Source organism: Callorhinus ursinus, unplaced genomic scaffold (assembly GCF_003265705.2).
Source record: "Callorhinus ursinus isolate GAN/ISIS: 27379988/994484 unplaced genomic scaffold, GSC_fseal_2.0 scaffold34, whole genome shotgun sequence".
Taxonomy (NCBI): Eukaryota; Metazoa; Chordata; class Mammalia; order Carnivora; family Otariidae; genus Callorhinus; species Callorhinus ursinus.
Genome location: NW_027397096.1, coordinates 10,152,403 through 10,178,787, shown reverse-complemented (window position 1 = coordinate 10,178,787; position 26,385 = coordinate 10,152,403). Strand labels below are relative to the sequence as shown.

Sequence of the window (26,385 nt, the reverse complement as noted above, 5' to 3'; positions counted from 1 at the left end):
CATTTAAGTGGCTCTGAAAATACCCACCTGTGTTCGCATGGACAAGAGTGTTCTGTTAGCTTTTTCCCAAGTCAGGGTCTGGATGTCCTTAGTCCTTTCTGTCTCTCCTCACACCCAATCCTTCTTGCTCACTCCAGACCGGTTGTAGATAAGAATGTTTGGAATTAGGCCCATCATTCAGCCATCTCTGAGCTCCAGTCTATTTCCTCCTTAAGGTGCCCAGTGGGCAGAGCCCACTGGCTGGTTCCAGGTCCTCTCAAAGGCGAGACACAATTATCCTCTCCCAACCCATCCTCCTTGCCCCTTGCAACCTCAGGGAATCTTGTTTTTGAAGATTTTGCCTACTCAAACACTGCATTTATGAAGATGTCCTGTTCCCATTATTTATTATCATGAACTGGAACTTTTGGCCAGCACTACTTGGGTTGGCAAAACTGTCAACAGAAAGTGCCATGGTGAGCCTTAGCTGCCTGCCTGAGGCACACACAGAATTTCTGGAGTATTGAAAATAGCTGACAGTTGCTTATTATCTCTATGCCTCCTGGGGTGGCCTGGGTTGACTACCCTAGGTGACCCCAGCTCACTGACATACACACATGGAGCTGGGCTTGAAGCTGGATTTCTCGGCACACACCCTGGGGGTCTTTTCCCTCAGGCTGCTTTCTAAACTTTTGAACCCAGTCTTCCCATGCCCCCAAACCACCAAAGGTTTCCCACTCTCTCCAGGATGTATCTTCTTCCTGGGTCTAGCACTTAAAGGGATCCATGATCCGTTACCTACTCGTTTTTTTCCCAGATTTCATCGTCCATCCTACCCCACAGCACTGCTGTGTTCCTCTCCAAAGTTCCTAATGTCCCTTGAGAACTTTGCAAATGTTGGCGCTCTGACTTGAGACACCTTGCCTTCCTTTCCTATCTGGAAACTGCTCTCTGCCAGGAGGCTTTGGCCCTTAATTGTCTGCACCACTCATGTGGCCCTTACCACTTTCTGCCTCACTGTATGGATCAGGTGGGCTCAGCTTTTGGCCTTGCAGTTCTCAGCCAAGGAGCCAGCATTTGAGTTCACCTCCCAGCTCAGTTCCTCTCTAGACCTCTCGCCAAGCCTTGCACATTGGAAGGAGCACAGAAAGGGTCCTCCCTGTGATGGTAATTAGGCCCTTGTATTCATCACCGTGTCCTTGTTTTTCAGTTGGGGAAATGTCGGTGGGCCTGGGACTAGATCTGCTGTTCTAGCTTGTATTATCCCGGTGATACTAGTGGAGGTTTTAAATTTTCTTTTATTAAAAAGACCAGTGAAAGAAATATCACTCCCCAACAGAAGAAAGCACTTTATGTGTCAGGAAAGTTCCCGGAGGCAAGAGCAGAATCTTTTCCCATTCGTCTTGCTGACCTTCCCCAGCACCGCAGGGACAGCTTTAAGTTCACATTTTGGGGTCTGCTTCTCATCTGCCTGCTTAGGGAGGAGGGAAGAAGGTCCAAGGCCTCTATGCCGACCAGGACTCTCTGCCCATGGAGTGCGGCAGCTGGTGGCAAAGAGTAGTAATTTTCCCTCACATCTCCCTTATTACTCTTTCTAAGAACATCTACCTTAAGGTGATTCAAGTGGATATATATTCACAATATATTATATAGACATATAAAATAAATATAAAAAAACATTTAAAACATTTTATTTTAGAAAAAAAAAAAAAAACTCCCTCTGCTTTGCTAAACATCCCAGAGAGACAGACACACAGCATACCAAGCTTAATTATCAGCAAAGGCCGGTGCTTCCCTTCCCTACTGTCTTGCGGCTTCTACCTTTCTTTGCAAATGTTTAGGGATTGGTGTTTGCTCTTTGCTTCAGCCACATGGATTTCCAGTGAGGAACTGAGGCAGAGGGTTGGAAGGCACACAAGCATGAGATTCCTGCCCCTATTGCCTTTTTGTGCCCAAAGTTAGCATTCAAAATCCATTAAGCAGCTAAATTAAGAGAATCCATAACCTTTCCATAAAACTGGCCTGAGGTGAGCTCTGAAAATGGTTCACTATTCACTTGACCCAGAAAATCCCACAAAATCATGCAAACCAAGAGGTTCCTTTTAAAAACACCCCTGAAACTGCCCAGGCCATCAAGGGTATGTGTTATCTGAAAAACCAAGTCTCCGAACGATGTCACTTTGCAGAAGCAATGCAAGCATGCTGTTCTGTCCCTATAACGGACAGAGGCTCAGCCTACCTCTGCCGAAAGCCCCCTGCTCAGTGGAACACGAATGAAGTAGCTGGGCATGGGTTGAAATGACAAACAGTGACTCTTCTACAAATGTGGAGGTTTATTTCAACAAAATGTGAAAAGAATACATTTGACTGATGCTCCTTGCTCATCAGGGTATGTGTCCATCGAATTCTCAATGAGACAAGTGAAGGCTGCTTTGTGAATGAAGTGAATATGGCAATCTCTGCTCAAGCAAGTCCTGGTCAATACATCATTTATACTCCTCCTAGCTCAGTAACCTTGCGTATGTAATGGGCTGGGGGAATATCAGATTGCTCATGTTCTATGGCTCTTTCTGGCTTCTCTGTATGAAAAATCCCTGTCTGGGGGAAGACCTGCTGTGAGGCGTTCTGGGGATGGGGGAATAGGCCGAACAGACTTCTAGAGAGGAACCGTATTCACGTAGTGTGTCATAATCTGGCGAAGAGGGAGAGGTAAAACAAGTGTGGCCCGCCCTGCCTCTGAAGAAATACCAGGGCGAGCAGAGGGGTTTGTACCACCTACAGGTATGTGGAATTTTACTAATTACGGAAAAGAATCACCTGGTCCAAGACGAATCCAATTTTTACTTAAGCTGATAACAGCAGTAGTGGATGCTTCTTTCTGGACTGAACATTGTTCCCCACCTCTTCCTGCCCTCTCTGATGGTGCCGAATGTCTGCACCTTGCACCAGGGCAGCCTGGCCGAGGCTCTGAGCTCCAGCGGGCGGTCAGCGATGGATCCAGCTACACGGTGCCCGTCTGCACACACGGTTCCCAAAGAAGGGAGGCGGGGCTCATTCTTGTGTGCGTACTCTAGCGTTAAGGCTCAAAACTGTAGCTTATACAAAAGTATTTCATACCACTACACTAAAATGTCTTAGTGATTTATTTCCTCCTTGGTCATCAGGGACAAATGCAATTAGCTGCACCGTAAGAACTAGATGCTACACCAGCCCTGATCACCTGCCACCTTGCTTTAGGAACACCAATGGGGGAATCCGTAAACTCTTTCCTTCTTGAATAAACGGATTGTTGAAAATAAACTATCTCCACCACTGGTGAGGAGGCCACCGGCCAGGGAGGGACCAGTGAGCCTGGAAGACAGCAGCACCACGATGGAGTTGTAGATAATCTTAAGGTCATGTGGATTCTCTGTTCCCTGGAAGCCTGCTCACACCGGGGAAGGCCAGTTCCTGGTGCTGACAGCACAGACTTCACCAGGGATCCTTTCAACAGCTGTGGGGAGACCCAGAGGGAGTAGGAGAGTTGCCCTGGAAATAGAGCTGAGAGACTCCGTAGGCACTAGTAACCTTTTATAACTATCAAAGCTCCAGGCTTAATAGTAAGTCCTAAAAGAGAGAGACTATCTGGCCCCCTCTCCCTGTGGCATGAGTAACTACTTGCCATCAGTGCCAGAAAGGGCCGTTCCCCCAGGCTCCTTTCTGGCCCCTGCTCAGGCTACTGCACTGCCTATGTGGCTCCCAGCAGGTTGCACCAGCTGGGTGAGCAGGGACATGCAAGGTAGTGATGGGTCAACCATCCTTCCATTTGTTCTAAGAGAATCAAACCCACAGTTGAGGCCCCTAAATCACCAACATTGACTTGGTCTGCTTCTTGGATCATGGTTTTGCCCTCATCTTTGAGTTCCCACGGAGCTTGAAGATTTCACACTCCATGAAGAAGAAACAGGTCCCTTGGTGTGATTAAATTGGGAACTATTCCTCTCCTGTACCTAGTGGGTACCGGGCTGAACGTGGAGGTAAAAAAAACAATGGACTTGAGGCTTCCTCCTCGCCCCAGCCCTCCTCTGCTGCCTGTGGCTGCAGGCTCATGGGGCCAGGGGTGAGGGCGGGCTGCTGACTGCCTGGCAACACCTCCCATTTCCCTGCACTGGGACCAAGGAGCTGGCAGGCCAGCAGCAGCCCTGCTTTTGTGTAGTGAGACCTCATGGTACAGGCTTGTACCCTTCATTGCCTTCGCAGGTCCTGGCAGGGGCAGAGGGCTGTAGTCACAGACAAGGTAATAAATACTGAATGGGATGGGTGTGACCGCTGGGGGCTCTGTGACCCTTTATCCCAGTATGTCATGCATAACCTGAAAACGTTCAAGGGGAAGCAAAATGCCACTTGGATTCCAGGGCTGGGTCTCCGGTGCCTTCGGCGGTAAGAGGCAGCTTTTCTCCAGAGGCAGGGCAGGGCCGGGCAGGAAGTTCTTCCTACGTTGAAGGGGAGTCCATCGTGGAGAGGATCCGCACGACCTCTGCTCGCTGCGTGGGTGAGATGTGCTGAGTCATGTGGACGATGGAGTCCATGGCAACCTCGGGATTGGCCTGTACCAAGCTGAAGGGGAAGGTGGGGGATGGTGAAGGAGAGAGAGGCAGCAGCGTACAGACGAGGGAAGCTTAAGAACCGTCTGATAACATGCTGACAGAACCCACTGCACATACTGGCCACCACCTCACCTCATCTGTTCTCCTACATGAAAAAAGTCCCCAGCAGCAAGGCAAGTACAAGATGGACCTGACACGTTTTGCTATGTCAGAAAGTTAAGGAATTACTTAAAAAACTAAACACCCTAACAAAAGCAATGGGGGCATGTCACAAAGAAAGTGGAACCCGCACAAAGGTGCTTCCATTGGCTAAATCTGGGACATTTTGGGCATTCAAGTGAGTGTAATAATGAACTGCAAATTATTAAACAAATTCATGATCGATGTAGACTAATGAATACATACATGAATGGAGGAAGAGAGACTTTTTGCTTACAGGAGAACTGGAGTGGGTATGGTGGAGGACACAGAGTTGGGAAGTTATCCTTTTGCAACCTCGCCATAAAGACTGGATCAGACAAGAGCCTTCCATGGATGCTAGATGTAGGTGGAAATCCTGCTGCAGAACAGGCTATCTGCATGGCTTTCAAGTGTCTCCTCACAGACTGATTGCTTATTAGGTGCAATGGGGGAAATCAGTAAGTATGCAGTGGAGAAACTGAGTAACATCTTGACAGGTGATTCTAACATCAGGAGGGGCAGATGACATCATGTCTCCAGACGTGGTGCCCTGTGAAGGCCCCTTCATGTATGTAATATTCCAGTGGAGAATGTATAACCTGAATCTAATCATGAGAAAACATCAGACAAAATCAAAACGAGCATGTTTTACGAATAGTGGATTAGATATAAGCTTCTATCAAAGTTGGGGCGCCTGGGTGGCTCAGTCGGTTAAGTGTCTGACTCTTGACTTTGGCTCAGGTCATGAGACTGAGTCCCGCATTAGGCTCTGTGCTGAGCATGGATCCTGCTTGGGATTCTCTCTCTCCTTCTCCCTCTGCCTCTCCTCTCCTCTCTATCTCAAGAAAGAAACAAAACTTCTATCAATGTTAAATGTACTAAAATTGATCCTACTGTGGTTATGTAAGAGAATACCCATATTAGCAAATACACACTTTAATATTTAGGGTAAAGGGCCGTGACGGGCCATGATCTATGTAACTTAACCCTTAGTAGGTATATGGGAACATGTATCTATGGGAAAGCAAGCACACGCACAAGTGATAAAGCAAATGGGGTAAACTGTAAATAATGGGTCCATCTGAGTACAAATCTGTCTTCTGCACTGACATTTACAAATGTCCCCAGCCGTCCCCACCACCCATTCGATGGAGAATACTGAAAACCCTTGGCTGCGGGAGGGGAGGAGGTAGTTTCCCACGATGCTGCCATGGAGTCAGCTTTTCTCACAGAATCATTCATCCAGTCAGAAGACCTGCACTTGGAGCTAACAGTTGGGCACAATGAACTAAGTCTTCATCTAGCGGAGATTACGAAGTGCCCTAGGGACCAGGAGCTGAGAAAGAGTTGTGTTTCAGGGCTCTATCTTTATCGGAGGGTCCACTACAGTGGTCTCAAACAGAAAAAAACCCCACAAAGATTGTAAGGCACCACCTCATGATTTGTTCTTAAATCTTTGCTCCTTCCAAGGAAGCAAGCCCAATTTCTCCTACAGAAATCCCCCACTGAGGGTCTCACCTGCGGATCTGCTTGAGAACATAGTCTCTGCTGATATATTTGATGTTTTCCTCGATTACTGAGCGAACGCCATCTTCCTCGGTCAGCTGTTTCTCCAGCCACTCCACCAGATCCTTGTTATTGTCCCAAACGTAGGCCTGCAGACAGACAACTCTCGGTCAAACACCAGGGGCCAGGCCAGGTTGGACACCCTGATAGTTCATGATCTGTAAAGTTCATTCCAATAGCTTGCTCACTGTAAGAGAGCTGTTCACGATTCTCCGCTACTGTTGGCATTGGGGTGGACAGAAGCCTCAGGACAGGGGCTGTCCTCATTCTTTCCTTCTCTTGGGACAAGATGCCTCTTGGGCCCCTGGAGGCCTCAGTGCTCACACTGACGCAAGTCCTATGATTCTAGGGCTCTACCTAGTCCACAAAGCCTGAGAGAATGTAATCAGCTGCTGGTCTTGACGGAAACAGTTAAAAGCCCAAATTGTTTAGTCAAGTGCTGATTGAGGGGCACCTCAGACAGTAGAGCATGTGACTCTTGATCTCGTGGTTGTGAGTCCAAGACCCACGTCGGTGTAGAGTTTATTTAAAAAATAAAAGTCCACGTCAGTCGGTTGAGCATCCAACTCTTGATTTCTGCTCAGGTCATGATCTCAGGGTCGTGAGATCGAGCGTGGTGTCCAGCTCCATGCTCAGCGCAGAGCCTGCATGAGATTCTCTCTCCCCCTCCCCCACGACCCCCGGTTGCATGTGCACTCTAAATAAATAAAATCTTAAAAAAAAAAGTTGAAATGTGTCTTTTCTGAGGAGGTGAGCCACAATTCTTAAGCTGGCAGATGAGTTGCCTGGTTGTGGAAGGCTCTTTCAACGAGGCATGGAGGGGGAGTCTTGCTGCTAGGGGAGAGCCACTAGGTCAGAAAGCTACCCCCCATTTTACTTTCTATGAGAATATGCCACAGGGGCAAGGCGTCTGTAACCCTGAAAGTCTCAACAAACCACCTTGTGCCTTTTTTTCGAGATCATTTAGCTGAGTATTTCCTAGGTAGTTGACTACATAATAATTCAGGAGTGTGTTAGAAACCTAATAGCCTTCTCCTTGCTCTCTTCTCCTCTCATTTTCTTTACAAATCATTTAGGAATCGTTTTGTTAATGGTTTCCGGAAAACCAAGTACCACCATTAGGGCTCATTCATATTTATGTCATTTTGTTTGGGTAATTAAACACAAAGCTCGTCATTTAAAGGTGCGCTATCCTTCTCTGTTATCACTAACGAAGTCAAAGTCAGAATGACAATGAGTTTGGCGCTATAATTTAATAGGTGGGTGCATTAGGGACTCTCGGAGGCTTTGAGGCTTGAGATGTGGCTCAGGAAACCTGTATACAAGCGAGGCACCGGAGCACGGGTGTCACTCCAGGACCCACGAGGCACAGAGGGAGTGTCTTCTTCCCACCCTTCAAGGGCAGCACGCAGTTAGAAACCGAGTGCGGTGTGGTGTGGTTTTCTAACTTTCTATTTCACGCCTTCAAAAAGAATGGTTTCTCGCAGACTCTCACTTCCTCATCTCTAACTTCGCTGGTGGGTTAGCTATGACTGCTTATTTATTACGTCATGTGACCGACTTCCACATTTCTAAAAATTCTTAAGGTGTCCTCCAGAGTTGAAGGATTAAGGAGCCCAGGATTAAGGGTCAGCAGTGCACCCTTCCTAGTTTTTTTTTTTTTTTTTTAAAGATTTTTATTTATTTATTCATGAGAGACAGAGAGAGAGGCAGAGGGAGAAGCAGGCTCCCAAGGACCAGGGAGCCTGATGCAGGACTTGATCCCAGGACTCTGGGATCATGACCTGAGCTGAAGGCAGATGCCTAACCATCTGAGCCACCCAGGCGCCAGCACCCTTCCTAGTTCTTTTATGCAGTTCTCTTTCTGGCCCCCAACGTGCCTGCTCTGTTTGGAATAGCAGCTACAAAGATCAGCTCTCCTTGTCAGGGTGGGATGGCCAAGCCTGTGTCAGCCTGAGCCTTGGTCAGGACTCTGCTGCCATCTCTGGGGCAAAGGGCAGGGAAGTGTCTTGTTCTGAAGGCAAGGAGGTGCTACGTCAATCTCTCCTGACAAAGTGGGTGGGTGGTGGTGTTTTCCCCACGATGCAGTGCTCTCTCTGGCATCCCAGCCCTGTGCACCCCACACATAGGGACTGGATACACCGGGACTCTTATCCGCTGCCACCGAACTCGGACATGTCCATCTCTATCATTGGTAATTTAGACTTCTCCATGGCTTGAGGACTTATGCACATGCCTTTACTTATGCAGATTTTGGGGGTTGGAAAAAACAAAACAGTGAATGCTTCTTGGGTTTCAGAATGGGAAAAAAAAAAAAAACAACAACTAGATTTACCCAAGAATCCCAAAGCCTTTAGTTTAGAATATTTAATACTCTTATTAATCATTTTTAATCCGTTTGCTTTTAATTAAGAAACAGCATGATGCTTTCCTATCAACATATGCCAGGGAGCAGATTAATTGTGGCTTAAGATAACTCTCCTTGATTGGTGTAATGTATTAGCTAACGAGATGCCTGCTTCTAACGATGCTTAGACACTATGCTGGAAAGCCAGCTACCCTCTAGAGAAAACTCTTCTGCCTTCCCCTCCTGCAGCCACAGAATATGCTAGGTGTTTAAATTAAACATTTAAAAAGTTCCTAGACAGGATTAAGGCAATACATTCCAAGTTTTGGAGTTGCTGCTCTCAAAAACGGCCCCATATATGAAAGACTTGCTGTTCCCTCAAAATAGAACAACTGGATGACAACCACCAAGCCAAACCTCAGTAAAGTTTCCATCACGGCAGAATATACCAAGGCGAAGGGGTCGCAAATCCTAGTCAATAGCATTTGTAGCAAGAATAAACAAACACACACAAAAAAATAAACAAACATAAGCACCCACAGGGCCACAGGGTTTTGTTAACAGGCCTGGGAAGGTTTAAGGTACTGCTGTGGCCTGAGATCACCGGGAAAGAGCAAGGCTCCCTTCCACGGAGTTAGAGAGGCTACGGTTCCTTGTCTGCCCTCCTAGAACAAAGATGTTAAGACTCATCATTCCAGCCATCCAGAAGGACAGGCCAACCCTATTCCCAGAAAGAAAGCCCTTATTATTTCCCTCCTTAAAATTATGAAAACGTGGCTGATTATACCCAGTGTTCCAGTGTGGATTTTAAAAGCAAGCGTGAAATGCTGGACTGTTACTCTCATGACAGGCCTGGGCTCGTAAGTCACCTGCCTCACACTCATCCCAATCAGAACATTTTAATACTAATAAAGTATTGATAATTAAACATCACAACGCTAGGCCTTACAATGAATGTTCAGTGGATGCTTTATCTTTCTATGCATCAGTGGATAAGTATCTCAGGCACTACACAGTCTAATTGTATGTAGTAATTAGTCTATCGCACAAAATCTAAATGACCTGTTTAGAAAGTTTCCTTTCTAAGTATTGGATAGGTGTTAAGTCCTCCTTATTCAATGTACAGGAGGACCAGAGAATGACCAGGGCACTGTCTGATGGATGTGAGTCCTGATTACCATGCCCTGTAAATAACACATCTTGGGAGCTATCTGGAGACACCTCCGGCAATGTGATTTTTTTCTGAGGCTTTGGAGTAAAGTAGCAAACAGCCATGTGGGCTGGGGTGGCCTGGGGACCCCGTCTCCTCAGAGCTACTCCAGTCTCAGCCCCATCCAGGGCCAAAAACATGTTTTCTAGGTTCTGCCTTCCCTCCTCCTTCCCTGGCCTGAAATCAAAAGTTTGGTGCATGAGACTCATCCAGGGGTAGCTTGAGGCTGGGCTTTGGGGACAGGGGAAATCATATAACCCTATCATTGGTGCTTTTTCCTCTGTCATCCTCACAGGGGCCTCCGCTGACTGACCAACTCGTTTGGAAATCCAGAGTACAAGTGAATGGATGGTGAATGATCTGGATCATAAGAATGAATTTTGGCACCCTAGATTATGGGTAAGTTAGAGCAAGCCACATCAAAGCACACACACTGCAGATAGACTGTGCTCATGACTCCTGCCACGATCATGAAGTCACACGTCTGTTGCTCTTAGTTTACCCTCTGACGTGTGCTGAGCTGAGAGAGGAGGGGCAAACGGGCATCTCTTGAGTGTCTACTGAGTGCCAGGCACTGTGCTTCATACCTTCTTTATCATGTTATTTAAAACTCACTGAACCCCGTGAAAGAAACATCTTCTCTATTTTACACAGGAAGGGACAGAGGCTTAAATAAATACCATGTCCAAGCCGGGAGGGCTGGGATGCGCCATGTTCGTGAGATTCCGAAAACCACGTTCTGCTCATGGCCCCACACAGTTCCCATCTCAGTTTCTACTACTGGGGCTTGGGGGGAAAAATCAGTCTTTGAAATTCCACATACCTCAGACTGTGGGTCTAAGAATCGAGACAGAGAACCTACCCGCACAAGAGACATGCACTGTATTTCTATGACCCAATTTAAACCGAAATTCTTGGTACTGTTTTCAGGGAGCTGCAGTGATGCTTTGCTTCTCTCTGCAGCGAAGCCCTGAATCATAAACCTTACTATTTCCCACAGCAGGACTGTTCCAGTGTGTTCCCACAGAGTCCCGTGACTCCCGGGAACAGATTCCTCTATGTGAAACAAAAGAATTGCCCTGCTATAAGTCACATAACATCGCAGTGTCTTCAAATTTTCTGCCCCTCAATCTCTTTCTTCAGGGTGGAGATTAAAAAAAAAAAATTCTCTGGGACAAAAGAACACACAGCATGGCTCAGAGATGCCTATCAGTAAATGCCGTTCCCTGCCAGTAACCACAGAGGATCAGAGGGTCACTTCCTGGTGCAAAGCCAAGGTCTAGACTTGGCTGGTGTTTGCACTTGAGACCCAGTGGCACAATATCTATCACTGTTTGAAGAACCAGGGGAGGTGGAAGGGTGACATTTTTAAGGTTTCAAGCCAGTCCCCAATACAGAGCCAATTCTATGCCAGCCCCTTAGAGGCAGCACAGACTGCTTCTGAACCGTGCAACACGTTCTTCTCTCAAGGGCGCTACAGATTTTATCAGCCACCCCGCCCACTCAACTAGTCCTGCTGAGCCTGCAGAATATGGAAGGAGGTTTCAAAGCCACATCCTAGCATCCCTGCCCTTCCTTTCTCTCCTCAGCTGTCCTCCTAGACTAAAGAGCTCAAGAGAATGCGGTCTTTTGTAGATGGATGGAGGGAAGGAATAGCCTAAGTGCCTAGGTAGTTGGCTCCCAGTGCCTCCTGCCCTATGGGGCTGGAATTGTCTCCTGCACTCGATTTCCAGCTGGGGTCTATGTACAGACAACCCACTGTTCCCTCCAGCTCTACGAGACAGCAAGGACCTGCTGCTCCAGACGCACCGTCCCCTGGCTACAAGATGCTAAGGATCAACTGAAGGGCCTATCCACTCACTTCATGCTCGGAGGGAAGCTATTCCTTCTCCTCATCCTTGTGCTTACTGAGGCCATGCACGTCCATTACTGACTAACGTGGTAGGAAGGCGGTGCGGGCCGCTCCTGGCGCCACACACACGCGCGTGCGCTCTCGCTCTCTCTCTCTCTCTCTCCCCCTCTCTCCCTCCATTTACCTAGCTGGCCACTCTTAACTGGAAAACAACCTCTTATTTTACACTTGCGTGACTTTCAATGCCAACTTCCACTAGAAGCTGCCAGTAGCCACTGACAAAATTGTCTCACTCAATTATGATGCCACAGACTGACCTTAACCTGAACCAGATGTCGCAAAAGGCTGCGCTCGCCCGCTGCACATCTGAAATATTTATCTAAAGAAGCTTTTCAGTCGTAAAGAAATGGGTAGGCTTAACACAGAGGTGAATCTTAGAAGCACCCAGATTCACTGGCTTTAACAATGATGGCAAATCCTGGGAGTTCCTTCCTGAGAACAGTCAACAGAGACGTCAAGAAACACTTTGCAGGAAGAGGCTCAAGGGCCTGCCCTCCTTCAGCATGCTAACTCAGGAGGCACCAAATATTCGATCAAAACAGCTATCAGGAAAAGACAGTTTCAGCATATACTATCGGTATTCTGATAAAATGGATATATGACATATATGATTTACTTTTAACCCATATAATAACTACCAATAAAGGTCAATTTCTTTTTCTTAGTGAAGTAAATAGAGAAATAAAAGTTCGAACTCTTTCTTCCCATCCTCTCATGGACTGTCTTGTGCAGCCCACAATTCCAGGGGCAAACGCTGGTGGCTCGTCAACCTGGGCTCAGGCCCAGCCCTGCGGCCAGAGCACCAGGGACACCATCTCAGCGGGGGCACTGGTCCAAGCCCTGTGTCCTCTCCATGAGATCATCCCAAGAAGATGCAGGATTCATGGTTCCCTGCAGGCAGGGGGACATTTCCCAGCTCAGATCTGAAACCAAAAGCTCTTCAGGTGAAGCCCCAGTACCTCCTGCCTACGTAACCATTACCTCTGATTAGGCTTCTTGCTCCTGACCCTTGAAGTTCCACCCCTACCCAGCCTCCTGAGTGGTCTTCCTGAAACACAAATCAGAGCACGTCACTCTGCTGCTTTAAATACCTCAGTGGCTCCCCAAAGACTGCAGTCCAAACCCTCAGCACACCTTCCACGGACCCACACAATCCCAATCTCTTGGGATCTCTTGCCATCTTGAAATATCTGCAGTGCTTTGGATGCATGATACTCTTGCTATCAGGCCTTAAAACATGCCATTCCTTCTTCCTGGAACATTCCTCCTACCTTCCCCTACTCCTCATCCCCATCCCAACCTTTTCTGCTGGTTCATTCCTACTTTGTTTTCAGGTCTGCTGAGACACCACTTATAGAAGTCCTCAACTCTCCTCCTCCTTCCCACAGAGTGGCTCAGATGCCCTTCTCTGTGCTCCATGATGTCCTGGGTGTGCTATGTTTGATATCGGCCACACTGTTGTACATGACCTCTTGGCCAATCCATCTCTCCCTCGAGATGGTGGGCTTGGTGTGGATAGGAAGAGCATTTGCCTCTTTCACTTTCGGGGCCTAATGCAGTGTCTGGTACATAGTAAGTCTTCAAAAAGGTTTGCTGAAGGACAGAATGAGCAGCAAAAAATGTCCTAGGATCTCTTCTAACAAGCTATCATGACATGTCTCTGTATGGGGAGGAGACAGGGCTGAGGCCTGTGGGCTTCCCTTCCGCTTCTGCCTTGAGAGGCCTGGGGATCCTCAGGTGGGGGTAAGGAGCAGAACACGAAGGCTCCTCTGAGGGCATCCACCTACCTTCACGGTCCCTTCCACTTCTACAAACCAGCGCCGTAGCATGGCCTGGATCTGGCCATCAGTCAGCTCTGGGTTGGCGTTGTGGATTTTCTTTTTGACCAGGTCCTCCAGCAGGAGACGCCGCAGCCTCCAGTAGAAGAAAGTGCGGGCTGTCCTCCAGTCCAGGATGTCCTATGTACACAGAGGAACACGCTCAGCCACTGCAGCCCCAAGCCCTGCGCGGTGCCCAGTCCAGAGGGAGCTCCACTGGCACAAAAACCCATCCTCTAGCAGGCCCCTCAGAGACTTAACAGCTGGCCGGGGCTTGAGCACCTGCCGCTGTCTCCCTATGTGACAGCTACAGCCCCTGGCCCAGGGCACTGCGCCCGGCCATGGCCCCGTCAATGCGAGCCCCACCCGCAGCTGGGATGTTCTGGCGGGGCGGCTGTGAATCTCCAGGTAATGAGACAGTGCGGAACTGGTTTGGAGCAGAATGGCTCAAACAACTTGCACGCAGGGCAAATGTGAATTGGTTGCTGCTGGAACCCTGACACTGAATCCACAGCCTGAGGACCACCCGCGCAGCTCTTCTCAGAGAAGGCATGTGAGACTCAAGTTTCCCATCAGTAAAATGGAGCTTGCCTTCTGAGGGGTCCATGGCCATGTAAACCAGAAATCGTTTTGGGCTGACAACGGATACACAAAAAAGGGAAAAGTCTCTCCAAAAAAATTGAAAATGGTTTGATCTGCACAAGCTGTCTCAGTCCAAACCTAACAGCTTCCTGCTGATGAGCCTATGTGCACGAGACATACGCTCACTCGCTTGCTCGGCTCTGACAAGTCAGGGGAAGTGGCAACCGCTGTACTTACGTTAATGACACCCTTCTCCTGCATCCGGCCTGGTGTGTCGTGCAAGTCAGCAAACTGCACAGCTACCTGATGGTAAATGGGAATTAGGAATTCCTCCCGCTCCTTCAACTTGTTCTCCAGCTCCTTCCGCTCAGCTGGGCTTAGCTCTGGGGTGCCTGCAATTAAGTAAACCTGCCCGTCACACTCTGCGGCAACTGGGAATCTCTCTGCACAGAAGCAGCCATAGTCATGGGAAGCTCAAAAACACCCTCCCCCGCGCGCGCCCGTGGCCTGGCTCTCCACTGTCTTCACCACCTCTTTGCTGAGTAACAGAACTCTGTGAGATGCCAGACTGCTCCTTATCTTACCATGGGGAGCCCACATGTCCTCCTTTCCCTGTGGAGGTCACAACTGTAGAAGCAGCCATGGGAGGCCCCTCCCCAAGTCCTTCTCTGAGCAGGTGCACACAACCGCCTGGGGGCCTGTGTCTCTCACCGTCTGAGTCACAGCCAGGCCCCTCCTTCCCAGGCAAGACACCAGGCCTGGGCCTGACTACTGTGCATGCGGGGCAGGGTGGGGAGCAGTCACTACACCTCCAGGCCCAGACCAGCAGCCCCTTCTCCCATGTCCACACAAGTCACCTGCCCAAGGACTCCTAAAGTTGCAAGCTGCTGTTACTCCACAGCTTCTAATCTCAGGTCTGAAAACTCTTAACCTGAAACCAGTAGAATGTACTCTAATTAGAGCCAGATCAGGGTGTCTTCTGCCAGCTCAACAGGTTAGATTAGCCAGCTTCCTAGTCTACAGCTGGGCTGCTACTGCCAGAGCCAACCCCTTCAGAGAGAGAGAAAGACATTCTAGTTCTTGGGCTAAAAGTGAAGGAAGAAGGGAAAAGGGAAAGGCAGCCTACAAATCCCATTTAGATCACTAAGCTTCTAAGCACACAGTACCCTCACTCAACAGATTCCTGTAAGGAATCTGGCATTCCTTGTAACAGGGAGGAGCCCCCTCCCCCAACCCCCCCCCAATCCCTGCCTTCAATCAGTGGCGTCCCAGTAGAGTAGAGGTGCTGCTATGTTATGCTTTTCTTCCTAATTACTCTCAGCGGGGACTTGTAATCAATACTGAAAATTTAGCTGCCTGCCTAGTAAAGAGGAGTAAGTCTAGCTGAAGGAGCAATAGGCGACAGCCCCTGGTGTTGGGGACAACCTGAAGTGCTTTGTCACCAAAGCTGACAAATAAATACACGACCACAGGTGATGGGTTGCAGAAGAGAAAGGTCTATTTCAGGCATGTCTGTCTGGAAACAGGCCTTGCTTTTTATGCCACTATGAATCATATGCCATAAACAGCCTTGGGCTGCTGAGTGAGCCATAAGTATTATAGATAAACACATGTTAATAGAACAAGGATGTAGCCACAGGACCCAGTTTCATTTTTATGAGGTTTTTCAGATGCCCACCTACACTTCCTTTTTTTTAAGCCCATCACTACTTGAAAACCACGAGGAAGAGAGCTGCCGGCTATCTCCTCTTGGGCGCTCACACAGAGGGCAATCGTTGACCTATCACACTGGGGCCCTAACACTCAGCAGCCTTCTTTACATGCCAGGCAGAGCAGCGCTATGGGATGAGATGAAGGCCCATCCAATTCTGGGGCGGCTCTGCCTAAAGAATCGATGGGAAGAGAGCCAACTGATTTCTTCTGAGGTGAGACTATCTCAGTTGTAACACCCTAGACAGGGAGGCAAACATTTTTCCTTCTCTAGTAAGAGGAACCCAGATTCCTTGGAGAAACAGTTGATGATTCCAGGGCTGGGGCAGGAAAAACAGAAGATGAGCCTGGAACATACAGTCATAAAAAGCAAGACCACACTCAAGTGATTGGGACGTGTTAAAAGGACACAGGAGCTGGGTTGAATGTGTTGCCACTGGCCAAATCTGGGACAGTCTGAGCATCAAATTTATCAAAAATAGGATATTAATTACCAGAATATTTATGGAATGAAATAACCTGTGAGTCCATCCTAATATAAATAAATGGGGAAAGAGGGAAGGGAAAGTTCTCCCCTCCAGCAGAATAATAATTAATATATGTAGAAGGAATGATGGAATTAGAAAACCACCATTTTACCACTGTCACATCAACTGATTCTGCCAAGAATTATCAATGGATACTAAAACTAGTGGGTGAGAGTTTGATGAGGAACAGAATACTTACATTGTCTCAAAGTATCTCCTCACAAATTACTTAGCCAACAAAACCTTAAGTAATCACAATTACCATCATCAAGAATAGGAAAAACTGACATATGTCTCCTGATATGATGTCCTGATCATAAATAACACTTCTGCAATATTCTTGCCAAAAATGTGTTACCTGAATTTAACCATGGGGAAATATAAACCAAACCCAGATTGAGAAACATGCTACAAAAAAGGGGCCTGTGGTGCCTGGCTGGCTTGGTCGGTGGAGCATGTGACTCGTGATCTCAGGGTCGTGAGTTCAAGCCCCATGTTGGGTGTGGAGATTACCACAACCAACTGGGTGGCTCAGTTGGTTAAGCATCTGCCTTCAGCTCAAGTCAGGATCCCAGGGTCCTGGGATCGAGGCCCACATCGGGCTCCCTGCTCAGCAGAGAGTCTGCTTCTCGCTCTCCCTGCTGCTCCCCCTGCTTGTGCTCTCTCTGTCTTTCACTGTCAAATAAATAAATAAGACCTTAAAAAAAGAAAATCTTACCCCCCCCAAAAAAGGTGGTCTGTATTTAAAAAAAAAAAAGTCAAGATGATGACAGGCTAAATAACTGAAAACAGGCTGAAGTGGGTGGTCTAGGGTTAGATCTCAGATCTGAACCACAAAAAAAGAAAAAAGTATAGAAAGGACATTATTGGGACAACTTGGTAAAATCTTTTTTTTTTTTAAAGATTTTATTTATTTATTCATGAAAGACAGAGAGAGAGAGAGGTAGAGGGAGAAGCAGGCTCCCAAGGAGCAGGGAGCCCGACGCGAGACTCGATCCCCGGACCCTGGGATCATGACCTGAGCCGAAGGCAGACGTTTAACCATCTGAGCCACCCAGGCGCTTGACAACTGGTAAAATCTTGATATGAATCATGAATCAGAGAGTAGTGTTGTATCAGTGTTATAGTTCCTGATGTAGATAAGTGTCTTGGGTTATATAAGAGAAGGTCTGTGTTCTTAGAAACACCCACTAAACATCTATGGATAAAGGAGCATGATGTCTACAAATGACCGTCAGATGGTTCACAGAAACTGTGTGTGTGTGTGTGTGTGTGTGTGGAGAGAGTGCATAAGTGAGCACATGTACATGAGCATGTGGAAACGATAAAACAAATGGGACAAGATGTTACCAACAGGTAAATCTAAGAAAAAGGCATCAGAAGTCCTTTGTACTCTTCTAGTAACTTGTTTGGTGAAATTATATCAAATGGGTGAAAATTAAAAAATAAGCTAAAAAAAAAAATGTTTTTCCTGGCTCCCTGATGCTTAAAATCAGAGGTCAAAGTTAGTATTTGCAGGGTACGGGGCACTATTCTAAGTGCTTTGTATCTACTAACTCACTTAATCCTTACAACAACCTTAAAGCTGGTATTCTTACTATCCTCATCTTACAGGTGAGCAGACTGAGGCACTGAGAATTTATGTCACGCACCAAGGTTACAAAACTAGCAAGGGGCAGAGCCAGGTCTCAGATACAGCAGCGTGGCCCCCAGGGATTTGGGACACTATGTTATCTTGTCTCTTCTTGCTTACTTGGGGCAGAAGACAAGGAAGTGCTTCAGTAGCAGAATCTCGTTCATTTCAGAAAAGGCTAAATGATGATGGCAGGCTCCTGGCTGATAGAGCTGAAGTTCCGTCTTAGTCCCATCCCATAACTGAGACCAAGACAACATCCCCAATAATTCCTGCTCTGTAGATCAGACACGGTTTCCTAGGCATGCCTAAGATTTTTTTTTTAAACTTTGTCCTAATATTTTAAAAGATTTTATTTATTTATCTGAGAGAAGAGACAGCACGGGGAGGGGCAGAGGCAGAGGGACAAAAAGACTCCCCGCTGAGTGGGGCTCAATCCCAGGACCCTGAGACCATGACCTGAGCCTAAGGCAGACGCTTGTCAACTGAGCCACCCAGGCGCCCCTGTCCTAATGTTTCTGTAAACACTGATCATATTTACCACATTACATCTGTTTATGAGATTATCTCCTGAATCAGCCATGTTTGTTGAATCGTTTCTTTATATCCCACGTCCCTAAGACAGAGTGTGGCCCATAGCATTACTCACTAAATATTCCTCCTTCACCTTTCTTTACCTTCCACTCACCCACCTTCATGTTGATGGTGTCATTTGTTTGCACTGTTTCAGAACACCCAAAGTGAAGTTTTTATACCAGCCCAGACCTGGTTGGTTCCTTGATTGCCAGGGTGAAACAGAAATGTTTCCTTCACTCTGTGAGTCAGGAGCCATCTCCCCATCATACAAGAAAGCAGTGACTTCAGACTCGTTCATTACAGTGATCCAAGAACTTGTCCCCTTGATGCTGTTGGGGAGTGTTTAAAAGTTCATGTAGATGGCTTCTGTGACATGGGACCTGGGAGGCACTGGGCCTTCTCTCTACATCACTTGCCCCCCTACCCTCCTTGTTTTCCACTCTTCAGTCTAAGGCTGCCCATGACTTAGAAATTATGCCATTTCTCACTAAGGGCAGAGTGCTTGGTATCCTCTGTGAGTCACCTGACTGTATGTTTTACTCCTTAATCAAACGGTTAAGTCTGAGCTTGGGAGAGCACATTGTTTGCTCTTGTGTTGTAGAAATAGGCTAGTCCAGAGACACATTCAGGTGCAGTGATGTTCAGGCCAAAGACTAGTTGTACAGTGGGACTTTAGTCTTACAACACTTCTGCACTGGTTGGCAAGCAGTCACAGTCCTGAGCACCCTGAGCATCCACTCCCCCCAACTCATGCTCCAACCCCAGAGTCCCTGAAACCTGCTGGGCAGGCCTAAGATTTAAGGGTCGCTCCTTGTGTTAGTGTGAGATCAAGAACTAATACAACAGCAGGTAAAATCACAGCCCTGCCAGGGGCAAGGGATGGCAGGAGCAAGGATATGGATGAATAGGAAGTTCAGACCTTTAGAACATTCTCCCTCTAGGCAAACAACCAACACTGTGCTTGCATACGTGCATATCTGTACGTGTACATGTATGTGTACACCTGCACCGTGCAGAACACATACCGTTTACTGAGCACTGACTATGTGCCAGGCACCACACTCGATGCTTTCAGGATCACATGGCTCGTACGTAAGTCACCATGCATAATTCAGACCTAGGTCGGGTCACCTGTTAACACTGCTGCCAAGCTGCAGACCTCAATGTCACTGAGTGCTTTCCAAGTTGCTTCACGTACATCATCTCTGATCCTGATAATAACCCAACCTTATAGACAGGGCACCTATTTTACAAATGAGAAAAACCACGGCTCTGAAATGTAAAGTTACTTGCCCAATGGCATCCAGCTCTTAAGTAGCAGTCAGGATTTACACTTGGGTCTGGCTATCTCCAAAGCTTGTGTTCTTCCACATGAAATGGCACCAACAGGAGCCAAGCAGGGATCCTGGCAGTGGCCACAGAAGGGCAGATCAGTAGGAGAGTTCAGTTCATCGTGTTAGGAAAGGAGGTAAGGGCACAGCTCAGCACTGGGTGCGGAGAGGGAGGGCTTCTGGGCTTAGGGGTGCAGCATCCTGGAGACAAGGTGCTGGCTTTACCAAACTGGAGGGACAGGGAAGGCTGGCTCCTGCGCTGACAAAGGTCTTGTCTACCCAGTCAAGCTATTCCCGAGCTTTACAAGAGTAACAGAATGAACACCTGCAATGCTCTGGCCCTCCTGAGACTAGGAAGATCACAGAACATTCCCCCAAAGGTTGCCTTGTTTGGTTCCTTCCTTAATACTTCTGATCGCAGTTCAAGACCTACCTCAGAAAAGCATCAAAGCGAGCAACTGACAGGAGTAGAGGATGTGTGTATTTTAAAATGTACACGAGACAGTCAAGGACTTGTGTGCTTGAAGCGGGGGGAGAAGAGGTTTGCTAAATTTTATTTTCTAAAAATAAAAGGCTGCTCTTAAGCTAGTTAGACCCTTGTGTAGCACACCGAGGCCCCTCTCTCCTTGTACAGCAAAGCAGCCAGCCCTGGTAATGATTTAGGGGAGATTAACAAATATGTCAATGTCTATTTTCTGCTTAATTTAAAAGCGGCGTCTATAAAGATTTTTGACTTCTGAACCCTGTTCTCCTGAAAGAAAGAAGGTAAGAATGAGGAGGGGATAAAGAGTGATTATCCTATCATTGATCGTTTGTCAGGAGCATTTCTTATTCACTGGACTATTGTAAAAAGCTAAGCCCTCGATCAATCCTGTAAGCTCCCTGTACAATTAAATATCTTGGAATGGTTTTCTTTCTTTTCTAGCCAGATTGCAGGGCCTCAGGGTTTTTAGGAAAGCAAGTCGTTGTGTGCGTGTGTGAGGGTGTTTAAGTATATGCTACAGGGAGGAAAGTCATTCTTTTTCTAGAATCCTACTTTAGGAACAGGCTGAAATGGGAGAAGAAAGGTAGATTACTCCCACCTCTTCCTTCTCCAAATAAAAAGTCCCCATGAACTCCTAAAAATCCAACCTTAGAGTTAAAAATATTTTAATGTAAAGAGCCGAATCCAGAAGGGGCAGTACTCTAGTCTGATCAAATAAGGAGAGCTAACATTACTGTGGTGCCGCTATGTGCTAGTAATGTTGAAGTACCTTTCCTCTCCTTTAATCCTTACAAACACCCTCAAAGATGGCTACCTTACAGATGAGGAAACCGACTCACAAAAAAGGGAAGTAACGTGCCCAAGGCTGCAAAGTTAGGAAACCGTGGAGCTGGGATCTGGGCTTAGATACTCTGGCTTCAGAGCCCATGCTCTTTTTAAATTCAGTTTTTATTTTTAAAATTTCCCCCAGAGTGGGTGCACGGTTCCTGGAAGTATGGCAATAGCAGGTCGATGAGTGCAGTGGATGGGAGCGAGCTCCTATTCCGTCTCCTAATTCCAAAAATCCATTGAATATATTGTCCTCAGATAGAGGACGTATCAGATACTAAACTGATAAGAACAGATACTATACTTGATCTTAGCCAAAAGGCCAAGAAGTGATATAGAGCCAATGCCCTTTAAATGAAACAAGTTAAATTGACCCACCAGTGTCCACAGGGCAGCAGCCTGTCAGGTGTTCCTGGGGCCAGGACATAATGAAAAGCCACATTTCTCCTCCATGGGGTCAAAGCTGGAGAGAAGCTTCCAAGGAGAGAGCTGATTTCTGTAGCAGGAGGTGTTTTTTACCCAGCCATGACACTGGAGGAGGGGAGCCTCACCCTGTGGATAGGCAGATCACAGCCTATGGTGGAGGATTTGGGGGGAGGGGTGAGACCTTCAAAGCTTAGAATAAAAATCAGACTGTAGGCTGAAAATTCTCCACTCAGCCAAAGGTACTAGGTGACCTTGCAGAAATCTCTTTTCTGTGCTCAGTTTCTCGCTTATGGAACAACAATCCTAAGCTGGCAAAGAGGGAAACTGTTTTATAAAAGAATGTGATATTAAAGTGTTTTTTATTTTTTAGTTACACTAAGAAGCCTATGTAAATTTAAACCCAATTTCAACTTTTATGGGCCCTTCTTCCTTCTCCTAGGAAAGCAATTTGCTTTGATTGGTTAAATACTTATGAAGCTAAAGAAAAGGACCAGACCTCCTCACTCAGCTCCAGAATATCTCAGATACAAAAACACACACCCATACCTCAACCTTGAGACTGAAAAATCAGCATAAAAAAGACTGGAATCTTATTAAGATTCAGAAGTACAATCATAAGTAGCTGTTTAAAAGATCTGTGTAATCACATTTTCGATGTTGAAAGAAATTTCTCTGTAAAGATAGTAAGATAGGGTGAAGTGAAGAAAAAAAAAAAAAACCCTTGCAAAACGATTTCTGTATCCATCACAGGTGTGCCTTTCTTTACATAAAAGCATTCTGGAAAAACTGCGAAAATCAGATCCTGTTTTAAATGCCTTAAGGGAGCTATTTAGAAGGAACCCTGCAGTGAATCCTTTGGTAAAGCAAATAATCCTTTTGTAATGGGAATAATTTCTCCCAATGTATCTAGTTTTTTTTAAAATCCCATTTTCATATATCTGCTTTTCTTCAAAGGGGGCCACAACTATCTAAATATACAACTGCATTTGCATATTGATTTTAATAGCAATCCTCTCAGGGATGTTTAACCCTAGGTTCCTTGCAATTGTGTTAGTGCTCCGCTGTTCATATTTTTAAAAATCAATACAGTATACCCAGAGATTTCCAAATAGGAATCAAAGAATCTGTTACTCCCCCTGCAGCCCTGTGCCCCCACACAAACAGTCCACACAAGAGTAAGAAAGCCACACAGAATTCTCTGAATTCTTGAGGCAGTTAGGTCTCAAAGTCTTTATCATTTTCCTTTCCTTAGTTGCTCCCCCCACCGCCCCTTCGCACCCCAGTCTAGAGGGTCAAGGGATGGGGCTCTGGGTCAGCTGGGGCCAGGCGGGGCACAGGATCTCTCAGACATATTCTGATGACAGCCCACAGGCAGGCAGAAGCTTAGGTTCAGTCCAACAAAATGCCAGCCAGGTCTCTCCCTCTGACAGAACTGTGAATCACTGCTTCCTGGAATGAGGCAAGCCCAGGTGCTTTTATAAATACAACCAGATGAATGGAACAGACCAAAACAGCCCCTTGTCCTTCCCAGAAAATGCTGTCACTATTGCACCATATTGCATCAAACCAAAGAACTGCTGAATCAGTGTGATGAGATGGGTGCTAAGCTGCTGCTAATTCAGGGAAAAGGCACCTGCCTACCCCCAAAGCCCAGTGCTTGGACGGCCATGGTGCCAAGTGAGGACACTGCGTGTGTGCAAGAGGTGACAGGGCAAGAGGCAACTTCCCATGCATCAGAACCAGAACTTCTTTCCCTTCCAACTTTCTGGCCAAGGATGCTGCTTTCTGACTCAAACAAGCAACTCTAGCTCTTTCCAGCTTACAACATCTTGAAGATGGACACAAGCGATGGAAAAAGCACACACAGCTCAGATACTTTGATCACTTCTGCCAAAAACCAGCTTAACCCCCGAATGCCCTTAACCCAAGGAAGTGTCCTTTTCCTGTCATCTGGCTGCTAAAGAGAAGGCTCAGGAGGAAGGCATTCCCGCAGATGTCTACAGACACATTTATCCTCACCTGAAGCCACAATACTCCTTCTACACCCAGGATGCCTTGGGCAGAGGGGGTGCTGGGTGGATGGGCCAGGTGCGGGCCAGCCGCAGTGTTCAGCTAGAGCTGCCCCTGCCTGTGTCAGACTGTCCCTCTCAGGGCGGGCTCCATGTGGGCACAGCCGAGTTGCCGCGTGGCAGGCTGCCTGGCTGGCTGGGAACAGGGCCACGTTCAAAACGTGTGTCTGGAGCAGGATAACATTTCACAAAGTGGCTCCTTTGCCTAAAGACTATTTGTGTTGAGGGAGAGGGACAGAGGGGAATTTATGATTGCTTCACACTTGGACTGGGCAGCTCTCACTCTCTCTCAATTGATTTGTCATCTCCCTCTGAGCACAAGACAAGGGTAAGGATCCAGGAGAAAAAGCTCAGGTCTTGGCGTCAGGAGGCCAGGCTAGGAAGGCCATCCTACCCCACAGCCACTCCCTGCTCCTGGCTCTCTGAGGAGGCAGAAGGATGTCAGGGAGACATGAAGAGGCCGTGGAGGGCTGGGGCTCTATTTCCAGAGAAGGAATTCAATTTCCTTAAGGCAGTCAGTCTGGTAGGATGTTATCTGTCCTGCACAGACTCTACCAAGCCTGTTCTGAGAATCTGGCAGTGCAGGACCATGGTATTTGGGCTTAGATCACATTTCTTTCTCTCTTTACCTCTATCAGGAATCAATGTATGTGTTGTTTTCATGCTCTATGATAATCTCGGAACTACAAACTAGTAATTCACCTTCTACCCAAACGAACTATACAAAATGACAAAAGGTCATTTATTTTAAAAATAAGAAACCTGAAAGAGATGAAGTTAGCTGTTCAGAAATTAAATACTACTCATTATCCTTAGAGACTAAATCCTAATAATGTTTTTGAATACAGTCAATCAGTTGTGCATTGGTTTGTCTAAGTGATCTGACAGCATGCTCCCCAGTGCAGGGGCCAATCTGGGAAGACATTGGGAACATAAGGTAACATCCATTCCTACAGGCTTTCTCCTAAATCAGATTTTTCTCAGTGAAATTGGCTTTAGATAACAAAGGGAAAGAATCCCTGTTTAACTGTGAGCAGGCTCAGTATTCAGCTGAGGTCAAATCTGGGGAAATCCTGAGAAAAGTACAACAGAGGGAACCGCAATTCCGTTCTGGGCTCTGACATCCATTATTTTGCGTCTTGGATGACTTAAGTCTTCTTTTTGCCTTAATCTCTCAATCTGGAAAATGAGGTCATTTTCACCCACTTTGTGAAAAAGCATCTTGGCAGTCTTTGATTCTAGGCACTGACTGAGAAAGGAACCAAAAGCCAAAGCAAACCCCAGAGGAGCTGAGTTCATAGCATGTCCTGTTACATCCCCACTGGCTTGTGACCCCAAAAATACACCTGGTATGTATGATCTCCCTGAAAAACTGCAATTGCCTGAGGGACAAGACCACTTCTTCTATTTCTTTCGTTTTTCTTTTCCTATCCCACTTGTTCCAAAAGTAGACCTATGCTACAGAGATACCAAATGTGGCTGTCTGCTGCTTCTAATGATTAATGTGGAAAGGAAATGATGCCAATCCCCATGCTTGAAAAATGCTTCATAGATTCAAAGCAAACGCACATTCACCTGATCTTCACGGTGGCTAGGTGGGGGCATTATCCTCACTTTTAGATGAAGAAGCTAATGTCTCGGGGAGTTAAAACAATTTACCTACATGCAACCTAACCAAAACTTATACATGATTATTTTTATTCTAGATCCACTCTCGTGTTCCCGACCTGCCCTGGGCCAGAGCCTGCTTCCCATTTAGCAGACTAGGGATTCTTTCTCTAGTGCCATTTTGGTCAAGGTTAAATAAATATAGTTTTCTTCAATGCGGAGAGGAAATTGATAATGAGATGATTTGTAACAAATGATTAAACGGCCATCACTTGGGAATCTCCTCCCTCTCCCCTTCCTGTATTTCAAAAGTTAAAAGGTGCTGGCTGAAGGTGGGAACAATACCACTTTCCTTCAAGAGAAGGAAGCTTCAGCCCCCATACCCCTCACCATCCAGTGGTTCTGCAAACAGATGTCAGAGAGGATCCCTCTTCCTACAACCCAGTTACTTTGAAGGGATGATAACAGCCATTGGGGGGTTAAAAAGAGGCAGTGAACCCCCAGTTAATGAGTAGGAATTCAGCAGGCAGTGTAAGATAAATGGAGCTCTCTCTGCTTCTGCTAGAGTCAGCATGAACTGCGGCCCTGCGGCTTGTTTGTGGCAAATGGAGTGCGCGAAATATCAAAGGGCAGTGATCCAGAAGAAGACCGACTTTGACAAATTTTAAATTGGCCAGAAAGAAAACCAGCAAAAAAGAAAAAAAAAAAAAAAAGAAAAAATGAAGGAAAAAAAAAAAGAGAAAATTATGCAATTCACTGTGTCCTGCAATTGTGGTACTGCTGCCTTTGTACAGAATTAGTGGTAAAAACAGCAGCGACGACTGCCTGATGCTGGGAGCAATTATGAGCCATCTAAGTGAGATGCTTATCAGTGGCTGAAGCTTTTAGAGCTCTCTCTCCATACAGTTGTGAGTAACTTGCTCTTGAGCTGCAGTTACTTTAATTAAAGTGTATAGTGTTGGTCAGAAGTAATTATCCTGTTTGGAGAAGAAAGAGAAAAATACCACCTCAACA

General features: G+C 46.7%; 1 protein-coding gene and 1 non-coding gene across 12 annotated transcripts in view; both read right to left on the bottom strand.

The window, feature by feature from the left end:
• Positions 1 to 2,292: 2,292 nt before the first annotated feature.
• The window catches only part of ACACA (acetyl-CoA carboxylase alpha), a 294,702-nt gene continuing 270,609 nt past the window's right edge, over positions 2,293 to 26,385 (bottom strand). For all 11 annotated transcript variants that reach the window (XM_073879472.1, XM_073879476.1, XM_073879473.1 and 8 more), the window contains 4 exons: positions 14,417 to 14,571; positions 13,568 to 13,738; positions 6,264 to 6,400; positions 2,293 to 4,575 (listed from right to left, as the gene is read on the bottom strand). In XM_073879472.1, the coding sequence (XP_073735573.1) occupies positions 4,452 to 4,575; positions 6,264 to 6,400; positions 13,568 to 13,738; positions 14,417 to 14,571 (587 nt within the window). In that variant the 3' untranslated portion in view covers positions 2,293 to 4,451. The remainder of the gene's footprint in view (positions 4,576 to 6,263; positions 6,401 to 13,567; positions 13,739 to 14,416; positions 14,572 to 26,385) is intronic.
• LOC112808470 (U2 spliceosomal RNA) lies at positions 21,411 to 21,602 on the bottom strand. Its single transcript, XR_003204350.1, has one exon. It is a non-coding gene; the product is annotated as a U2 spliceosomal RNA (small nuclear RNA).